Source organism: Anopheles arabiensis, chromosome 2 (genome assembly GCF_016920715.1).
Source record: "Anopheles arabiensis isolate DONGOLA chromosome 2, AaraD3, whole genome shotgun sequence".
Taxonomy (NCBI): domain Eukaryota; kingdom Metazoa; phylum Arthropoda; class Insecta; order Diptera; family Culicidae; genus Anopheles; species Anopheles arabiensis.
In genome coordinates this window covers 26,397,689-26,407,820 of record NC_053517.1, presented here as the reverse complement: position 1 = coordinate 26,407,820, position 10,132 = coordinate 26,397,689, and the positions used below count along the sequence as shown (strand labels likewise).

Genomic DNA, 10,132 nt, shown 5'->3' with positions numbered 1-10,132 from the left:
TTATCGTTCTTCAATCATTTTAGTACTATTGTTGTAGCGTGATTTTTTAGAATAAAATTAGGAAGAACAAAAGAATTAGAGTGACCAGAGAAAATGTCATAGCCGCATGACAGTACGGTCAAAATTGTTTTGCATTATCGACGTAATTTAACGCCTATTAAAAACAAGAAATGTAGTGAAACTTTTGAAATGATTGATAATGCTTTATAAACTGCATTAACGTCTTTAAACATTGTTTTTCTTACAAAATGTAAATGCAAATCTTTCGCCATTTTTCGCACAAATAGCAGCTTCTGCTCAGCTGTCATTGTCTATGAAATGCTACAACCTTCCGCTCATTACACACTTCGATCACGAACGTCAAACGACTGCATCTCATTTTGTGGAAGAAATAACGTGATTTCCGTACGGCCGACATCCAACAGCGAAAATGTACGCCCCACAGCAGCCAATTCTCATTCTCAGTAAGTAAAACGTGCAGTTTATCGGTTGGAGAATTGGAAAAATTCACTTCCGTATCGTTGCAGGTAAAAATACGAAGCGTGAGAGCGGCCGAAAGGTGCAGTTGGAGAACATCAATGCCGGCAAAGTGAGTCACTTCACGTGTGTGTGCGTGTGTGCGTGTGTGTGTGTGGCACAGCACACATGGGGTTAAAATCGTGTTTCTAACCCAATGGCGTGTGTGGGCGGCCTGGGCTTCTCGTTTCGTCTTCTCCCTTTTTCCAGACGATTGCTGACCTGATCCGCACATGTCTGGGCCCGCAGGCAATGATGAAGATGCTGATGGACCCGATGGGCGGCATCGTGATGACCAACGATGGCAATGCGATCTTGCGTGAAATCACGGTGCAACATCCGGCTGCAAAGAGCATGATCGAGATCGCCCGCACGCAGGACGAGGAGGTGGGCGACGGTACCACCTCCGTGATCGTGCTGGCCGGTGAGATGCTGGCCGTGGCGGAACAGTTCCTCCAGCAGCAGATCCACCCGACCGTGATCATCCGCGCGTATCGGGAGGCGCTCGAGGACATGGTGCGCATCCTGCAGGACGAGGTCAGCATCGAGCTGGACCGCAGCGACAAGAAGCGGCTGGCGGAGGTGGTAAAGTCCTGCGTCGGCACGAAATTCGTCGGCCGCTGGTCGGATCTGGCGGTGCGCATTGCGCTCGACGCCGTCGAGACGGTGTCGCTGACCGAGAACGGGCGCACGGAGATCGACATCAAGAAGTACGCTAAGGTGGAGAAGATCCCGGGCGGTTCAATCGACGATTCGTGCGTGCTGCGGGGCATCATGCTGAACAAGGACGTGACACATCCGAAGATGCGCCGGTACATCGAGAAGCCGCGGATCGTGCTGCTGGACTGCCCGCTCGAGTACAAGAAGGGCGAAAGCCAGACGAACGTGGAGATCGTGGGCGACCAGGACTTCACCAAGCTGCTGCAGATCGAGGAGGAGCATGTGGCGCGCCTGTGCGAGGACATCATCGCGGTCAAGCCGGACGTGGTGTTCACGGAGAAGGGAGTCTCTGACCTCGCGCAGCACTTCCTCATGAAGGCGGGCATCACCGCGATCCGTCGGCTGCGCAAGACGGACAACAATCGGCTGGCCCGTGCCTGTGGTGCCACGATCGTGAACCGCACGGAGGAGCTGACGGAGAAGGACGTCGGTACCGGGGCGGGCCTGTTCGAGATCAAGAAGATGGGCGACGAGTACTTCTGCTTCGTGACGGAGTGTGAAGATCCGAAGGCGTGCACCATTCTGCTGCGCGGCGCCTCCAAGGACGTGCTGAACGAAACCGAGCGTAATCTGCAGGACGCACTGCACGTGGCCCGCAACCTTATGCTCGATCCGAAGCTGCTGCCGGGTGGCGGTGCGGTCGAGATGGCCGTCTCGCAGGCCCTCACCAACAAACAGATCCAGGGACCGTACCGTGCCGTCGCCCAGGCGCTGGAGATCATTCCGCGCACGCTGGCGCAGAACTGTGGCGCGAACACGATCCGCACGCTGACGGCACTGCGGGCGAAGCATGCGTCGCACCCGGCTGCCGACGGTCCGTGCACCTGGGGCATCGACGGCGAGACCGGCCAGCTGGTGGACATGAAGGAGAAGAACATCTGGGAGCCGCTGTCGGTGAAGCTGCAGGTGTACAAGACGGCCGTCGAGACGGCGATCCTGCTGCTGCGCATCGACGACATCGTGTCCGGCTCGAAGAAGCGGGGCGACGATGGTTCCGGACCGTCGCCCGCTGCTGCCGCCGCCGGTATGGGAGAGTAAGGCGGGTGGGGGGTCCCCGCCACACGAAGACGATGCCGGACGCGCTTAATTGTCTTTACATGCCTTATTTAAGTATTGCGCGTACGCGGTGCAGGCGGAAGTATCGTCGGAAGGGTCGTGCCCTTATATCGTCACGTGCATTACAATGGTTTGTCGTTTTTAAGGACCACCACCCACACCCACATACAGCAGCCTGGATGCATTTTATGGAACAATGCTTAACATTTAACATCCCCAGCACATTAATCGCACATACACACAGCGGGCACTCACACATTCATTTACTTTATCGGTTCGTCTAACGCCACCCCTCCCCTCACCCTGCCTTTCCTACTCTTTTCAGAGTCGTCCTCTATATTATCCTTCTCAACACGCGTGTTCTTTGCGTATAAACACGCCGCCCGATCGCAGAATCGTAAAACACGGCGTAATAAAATAATACTTACAACAAAATTAAAATTTAGAAAGGCTATTATTTCGAAGCACGTGGCACAGTGAAAGAAAAGGGAAGGCTATGGGGAGTTCATTGCCTTTTTCCGAACCTTTTCTTGTTTAAACAAAACTGCAACCGACCTCGGGTGGTTTTCCTTCGCTCTTCTTTATTATCAACGCATCAATAATAATGTTCATAATAATAATAATAATTTGTAATAATCATATCAGCTTAGTGTGTTACTTATATGTCAAATGATCGGTTTTAAGCGGTATCATTCACACCCCTTTTCAGCCGGCGACTGCCGTTCTCGTTCCGAGCGACCCATTTGCTTTGCAGCATGTACCATGTATGCGCCACAACACACAGGCCGATGTCAGGCCGTTTCAATTCAACGATTGAGTTAACTGTCTTGAATTCCCCCATAACTTATCTGCTTTTGGGAACCCACCCTCCTCACTGTAAAGTACACGAACAGGAATCATTTTATGGAACAAAAATGAGGCAAGCGTGTATGTGTGTTAAATTTACAAATAAAGCTCATTGACACGTAAAACTAGTTCGAAATAGGGGGGGGGGGATTGGTTTAGTCTTGGGTGTAAAACAATACCAACGCTGACTTGCTTTTGCGTTGAAGCATTTAAGGAAAAGGAATTAATAGGAAAAAAAAACGTATGAAACGGCAAAAATTCGCACCAGAAATAATTCACTTGTCGAGTACGATTTAACATACATACAGCGCAGCAGTCTTACTTAGTCTACGAAAACTCGCGTTCATCATACTCTACTTTCCGCTTCCGCCTCGGTAATATATGCGCACTAGCAATTCGACATTTGTTTCAAACGTGTTTTTCTTGCCCTGACGGCCTAACCAGAATGTTGATGTTCTATTGCAGTCACGTGTTAAGCTGCACTATATGGCGATTCGGCTGCACTTGCAAAGCCTACTTTTTAGCGTCCCCAGCAACGACGCTGACCAAAACGGGTGTTGGAGAAGAGAGAAAGACACCCAACGACCATCATTGGCGATCATTGGCCCGGGGTTTCTATCTAGTGTCACTCTGCAATCTCTGTGTCCCGCAAATAGGAAATGATGTTTCATTCACAATCTTCTCCATCATTCCGAGTCCCGCGACGAGGGTTCATCATGTCCGGTCCGGTGCCCGAACTACTCAACCTGCCATCCCTTCCCTTCATTCAGTCCTTCGTGTTGTGCCTTTGCAAAGCGCTCGGTTTTAGTATTGTGTCTATTAACCCTTACCTTACATTTTATCCATTGTTTGCTTCTGCTGATTACAATTGTATTCTGTACATATATGCGCTGCTAATTGCTCGTGCCCGCGCATATGCTGCCGGGGAGCGTCGATTTCACTCACTCTCTACCACCAACTCTCAAAGCCCAATTCAATCGGCAGAAACGAAGCCAAAATCACAGGAATGTGACACCAACTGGGCGCTAAAGCGGTTGCGGCGGATGCATGCAGTTACCGGCATCGGGTTTAAACCAGCCACCCAACCCTCCCTTTTGCCCTTAATCCTTGATCGAGTAACTTTTCAGCTCACTCAGCTCGGTTAACACAAGCGCACACATAAACGCACAAGGTGCGCATTTGTTCTGAGCTCTGCTGTGTCCTTTCATTGTTTAGTGCCAGCCGTACGGAGAAGAGAAAGGTGTCGTATGCTTATTTGTTACACTCCTAGCAAGGGGAATTCTATGCATCGTTGGCTGCACTTTAAAAGTGATTTTACAATTTCACCGATAATCACTAAGCGCGAAATGAGGAAAAATTGCGCAAACCAACAAAAAAAAAACGATTCAATGCAAGCACAAGCAAAACTTTCAAATAAGAAACATTAAATATAGCTTATCCTAGACCTGGTTGGTGTGTTCAAATATGCATGAAAATTTTATCCTACCAAAAGAACGCTGGTATGCCAAAATAGGGAAAAGGAGGGGGAGAGGAAGGTTACTGTAATCATGTGAAATGATTAAATTAGAGCATGATGGGCTGTACAGAAACAATAAATATAAACAAGCGCATAAAGAACAAAAGTTACAAGCTTGAACTGCCGTGCTTCAAAGTTCAGACAAAGAGCAAAGACCCCCTCCTGTCCTGTGGTGCTTCGCACAATATGTCTCTCGTGTGTGTTTTTTTATGTTTACGTCAACCGCGAGTGAAAACCAAGCTTATCTATAGCACAGCATATTTCTTCGCATTATTCTCTTCCTCGCGCTTTCCCAATGCACTTCCCAACCCCATTCAAGCTTGCACCATTTGCTGCGGGTACGGGAGGATCAAAGATCCTGTGCGCGACTGCATGTCCGTGGCTGTGTGCCCTTCGTGGCTGAATTTGTGTCTTACGGAGGGGGAGCCTTTTTGGTTAGTCCAGCTCTAGCGTGTTATCAATGGTACCGTCTTCGTCTCGCTGACTGTTGCTCGCCTGCGACCCGTTGCCACCACCGCTGACGGCGGAGCCGCCCGCTGACCCGCTGGCGTTGGCATTGCTACCGGCGGCCGGTTGGGAGTTTCCCGTTCCGGCGGCACTGCCACTGCCGGAAGCTGACGACGGGGATGGACTAGAGAATGGTACCGAAGTGGCCGTCAACGGTGGTCCCATGTCGAACAACAGGTTCGTCATCGTCGGCCCTGAAAGGGTAGGAAGCAAATCATCTATTAATGGTGGAGGTAAGCTGACTGTTCGGTGCGGGCGAGGTTCACTAATGGCCAATAGGGCGCACGACAAAACGTACGTATGGTGAAGGTGAGAAAGTTGGAATTCTGCCGGCCAGAGGGATCGGATTGCGATGCTGTCTGTTGCTGTGTACTTTGCTGCGAATTCTCAGTCGGCGACTGGGAGCTGTCTTGCGGTTGCGCACCGGTGTGCGATTCTTCCGGCGAGAGGCTGTTTCGACAGATCGGGCAGGTGCCGTGCAGTTCCAGCCACGGAATGATGCATGGTTCGTGATAGACGTGCTGCGGAAAGATGGGGTTAATGGGGAGGGGGGTAATCATTTCTCTGCTGTTTGCCAGCCACTTCTCTCCATTGCTCCTTACCAAGCAGGGTAACTTCCGGACCGATTCACCAACAACGAAATCCTCAAAGCACACCGAACACTGTAGCTTCCGTTCGACCTGCTCCTCGCTAATGGTGACGGTTGGTATTGCCGCGATCCGTTCCTTCTCTAGCGGGGGCGGCCCCGAATTGTCCATTTGGTTGAGCAGCTGCGTAACGATCGTGTCGATGCCCTCGCGCCCCCAAGCGTAGTCGCCCGGATTGCCCATGAAAAACATTGGCCCGCTGGCGCCGGCACCGTTCCCCCCGCCGGACACGGATATCAGGATTTCGCGCAATATTTGATCGACGTGATTTATGTTCTGGACGCCGCGCCTTCGACTGCCCCGTCTGCCGGTAAAGCGCACCGAGGGACGGGTGTCTCCTCCAGCAGCAGCAGCCGCTCCAGCCCCACCTCCCCCACTGCCACTGCTGCTGCTGCTACCGCCGCCTGCAGACCCTTCACCCATGTCAGTGCCAGCTCCCGACGCACCGGACGATGGGCCGCTGCTACCGTCCATAGGAATGTCATCTACGGTGAACAGCGCGTGATCGCCATTGCCCGTACCTGCAGCGCCGGCAGACTCACCGTCATTGCGCCGAAAGAACGGTGACAGAATGGAGTTTGTAAAGATTTCTCCGGCCAATCTGATAGCCTGCGTATGGCACACGCGTTAAAGAAACCGATAAAAGCAGCAAACGACAAACAGTTAGCTAACGAGTTTACCACTACGCACGATGAGTGTAATACTTGCCTCATTGCTAATCTGGGGATTGTCGAACAGGTTCGACGGTTGCTCAAAGTCCTGTTCCGCTGCGGTGGATCCGGCAGCACCACTCCGTTCCGCTGCCGGTAGTTCCTCGATGAATCCTTCCAGACAGTGTGGGCATGTAAATTCCTGGAATGTAACGATCGTCGAGTATTGCATTGCTGCTTCTTTTCACATTGCTAGAGCGAGAGAATATGCGAATCTTACCGATGAGACACGATCGATTTCGATGGCGCACGAATGACAGTAAAAGCGGGAAGGCGGTGCCGCCGCATTTTCCACTAAAGCTTCCATCCTTCCGGCACCTGCACGGACCAAACTTCCAACACACTGTCGTCCGTCGTGGTCGTCGTTATTTCCGGCTTATATTGCGTCTCACCGCTGTTACCACGGAAACTACGGAACTCTTTCGAGGCGATGAAACCAGCAATAGGCACACACACACAAGCACCCTCTGCGTTGCGTGCGAGCAGCAGGATTTACCGTCCACCCACACGTCAGGGGCAATCCAGATTCAACCTGGGAGGCTGCCAAAATTGATACGTTCGCAATCCACACAATACCGGCAAGGGGAAAAGGCTCCCGATCGAGTCGAATTCGCCCCACTCACCTGTCTACGGCAAACAGAATCGGTAACCACTGCTGCAGTCGATTCCGTACGGTGTTAAAACTGAGTTTCGGCACTGGCCTACCAGATTATGTGTTCGGCCGTGCCCCAGTGCGAAGGTGTCGTCCGACGACCAGGCTATATCTTCATATTGCACAACTGCGGCGCTTTCCGGCGCTTTGCCCAATCGTTGGCTGAATTTCACTGGCAGCGTTTAGAATTACGCCAGAAATCGACAAATAGTCGTGTGATTTTTGCGAATTTTCTGGGAAGAAAAAAGAGCAAGAGATAACTATGACAAATACGGCAGCTGTCAGAAGAAAAAAAAAAGTCCAACTCCCGGACAACATGACGAGGGGTTTTGACGTACGAATATCGCTGCATCTCGCTCATTTTCTATACCCGTCCTTTTCTTGACTACGGTGCTCGTTTTGAAGTGAGCTTTTGTGCCACCCCCCCACCTCTCCCACTTAAATTCAGACACCTTTGTCCATATGCCCAAAGTCCATATAATACAGAGGTCGATGCATAGCTCGATTTTGGTCCACCATTTTGAAAGCTTATTTTTGACAGTTAGATGAAAAAGCGTTCACTAACGATTCCAAACAACCATACACTTTTTAGGGCTAATTGTGCATTTTGTGCTCAAAACTTAGTTTAACTATACATTTCTTTCTCATGAACGTGGCATGGAGTAGATTTTTCAGTAATTCATCACTTTAAAATGACCACAATCAGAAATCTGGCCTCTTAGCTTTGACCCTCTTGAGCTGCACAAGATTTCGTGGTAATTTTGCCCTACCCGCAAATTTCCGTTAAATGCCTTCTAATCGCCTTGTAATCGCCGGCGAATTGAAGGCGATCAGCAGTGCATTTAGCAGTAATTAAATGCCTTTGAAATATGTCAATGAAAAATTTCGCTTTTAATTTTAAATTTTAAATTACAACTGTCAAAAGAAAACCCTACAAGCGTCTTCAGCACTGCACTGTTGTAGTGTTCCCAGATATGAGTGTGAGATTCGATAGCACGATTTACGTGTTATGTTCTCTTGCGTTAAGCTCTGAGCTATTTCACTTTATTAAAGATGGTCTACATTATTCGGTTGTTAAAGACCAACTCATTGAAAGGTGTTAATATATCAAACTCATTTCGATAACTCTAAAAAAAGGAAAAATGAGATACATATTTCTCCCATTCTGATAATGAACGGTGAACATAGTGTAATTATTATGTTTTTTAAAAAGGTATTATTTTAATTTCCTTCACATAAATTTTGTTTAAAGTAATTATAGTAAGAAAAACTTAATTTAAAAAGAAATAAACGCAGAAAAAAGATAATAAAAATCAGGATTTGAACACACGCTTTCTCGGTTCGGAACCAAAAGCGTTGTCACTGCTCTATTTGGCAGTTACATTAGTACAGGTGCAAATTCAGTATATAAACAAGCTAAGATGGCGGTAAGCTATCTGTTCTCGTTGAATCAAAAAGTTGAAAGATTTCGAAGAGAACTCGTTACAGTCGTGAAAGTTTCGGTTGAAATCTTTATTCGCCTTCTAAGGCGACTAAGGCCTTAAATGCCTTCTGAATGCCTTCAAAGCCGTTTAATGCTGGAAGGGCGGGCACTGATCTTGTTGTAATTGATAATTTCTCTATAATTCTATCTTTTCTTGATATTCGTCAACTTTTTAAAGTACAATATTACAAACAAACGATGTAAAAATGGCCCTAAAACCTCAATGTATGCTACGATGAAACTATTGAAGCTTTTTCATTAAGCTGTCAAAACTTTCCCACGCTTTTTGATCAAATGTTCTGAACGACTCGACCTCTGTATTATATAGACTTTGCATATGCCTTTCGTTGTGTTGGTGACAATTGACGCGCATCAAATCAAAGGTGTGTATGTTCTCGATTTATCTTGCCATCTCTTTCGCGCTAGCCTCCTTGCTTTGGTCCCCTTGAGCTGCACATAATTTCGTATAAATTTTGGACACTAATATTATTAGAACCGATAATCGCTGCTTGAATTCGCCTTTTGCAGTAGATAAACAGCATCAAAGTTCCTTGTGGGTCTTTCAAACAGCGCTTAAGCAGCTTCCTTATGCCAGGGTACCGGGGATTATTTTTCTTTGTGTTTTATTTTCAAGCAAGCGTCATCGATGAAATAAACAACATGATTTGTTTTGTTTCAGTACTTGTGTATATTTTAAAATCCTTAATATTCATGAATTGTACAAAATATCACACAATTTACTGTACAATCACAATCACTTCACTCAATACTCCTCCTTCAATTAGCTTAATTAGCTTGGGCAGCAGCAACGAGATGATTGACGGCACCAGTCTTTGACACTTTGACAAGGGCCACCTCGTACCGATGTCATGCATTAAAAAGCTATAAAGTTCCACCAAGTTCGGTACGCTTTCTTAACAAGCCTTTAAGTTCCATCGTGAACCTTACACTTCAGGCTAATCAGCTACAAGGTTCCTGAGAGTACCATGTGCCTGTTAAAAAGCTCCATAGTTCCGCAAAGTACCGTCTATTTCTTAATCAGCCACAAAGTACGACAACGGAACGATTTTTCGTTAAACAGCCCCAAATCAGCTATAAAGTACGAGCTGGCTATTTGGGTAATGTTATCTTTTCTTGATTTTCTTGATCTTCTGCGATGAAAATACTGTTTTCATCGAACTGTCAAAACTTTCCACTCAATGAACTTTTGGTCTGCTGTTTTGCAGAATAAAAATAAACGAATAAGTATAATTTTTTTTTTGGCCATTTAATTTTGTCCACCAACATAGTCGCACACCAGCGCAAGCTTTTTGGCGGCCAACATAAACCCTCAAAATCCCTCACAACGACTTTCAAAAACGCTTGCCAGCGAGAAAAATCGCACTGACCAGCTTTTGCTCTGCGGGATTGCGCGCCACCTGTCAAAAAAGTAGCCCAGTTTTGCAGAAAACGCGGCAATCATGAACAAATGACAGTTTT

At 47.9% G+C, this 10,132-nt stretch overlaps 2 protein-coding genes across 3 annotated transcripts; one reads left to right on the top strand and one right to left on the bottom strand.

The window, feature by feature from the left end:
- The first annotated feature begins 329 nt into the window (after nucleotides 1–329).
- On the top strand, nucleotides 330–2,733 carry LOC120908466 (T-complex protein 1 subunit gamma). The gene is made up of 3 exons (XM_040319451.1): nucleotides 330–464; nucleotides 528–589; nucleotides 727–2,733. The coding sequence occupies exons 1-3, from the start codon at nucleotides 431–433 to the stop codon at nucleotides 2,272–2,274; spliced, it is 1,644 nt and encodes a 547-aa protein (XP_040175385.1). The 5' UTR covers nucleotides 330–430; the 3' UTR covers nucleotides 2,275–2,733.
- A 115-nt stretch (nucleotides 2,734–2,848) lies between these two features.
- Nucleotides 2,849–7,467, bottom strand: LOC120908467 (E3 ubiquitin-protein ligase Iruka). Of its 2 annotated transcripts, XM_040319453.1 has the most exons (6): nucleotides 7,142–7,467; nucleotides 6,739–7,058; nucleotides 6,517–6,660; nucleotides 5,764–6,417; nucleotides 5,460–5,682; nucleotides 2,849–5,379 (listed from the first exon to the last, which is right to left on the bottom strand). In XM_040319453.1, exons 2-6 carry the CDS (start codon nucleotides 6,823–6,825, stop codon nucleotides 5,090–5,092), a joined length of 1,398 nt encoding a protein of 465 aa, XP_040175387.1. In that variant the 5' UTR covers nucleotides 6,826–7,058; nucleotides 7,142–7,467; the 3' UTR covers nucleotides 2,849–5,089. The 2 variants fall into 2 exon arrangements, with proteins under 2 accessions (XP_040175387.1, XP_040175386.1); XM_040319452.1 differs by having other exon boundaries at nucleotides 6,739–7,467.
- Between the last annotated feature and the right edge of the window lie 2,665 nt (nucleotides 7,468–10,132).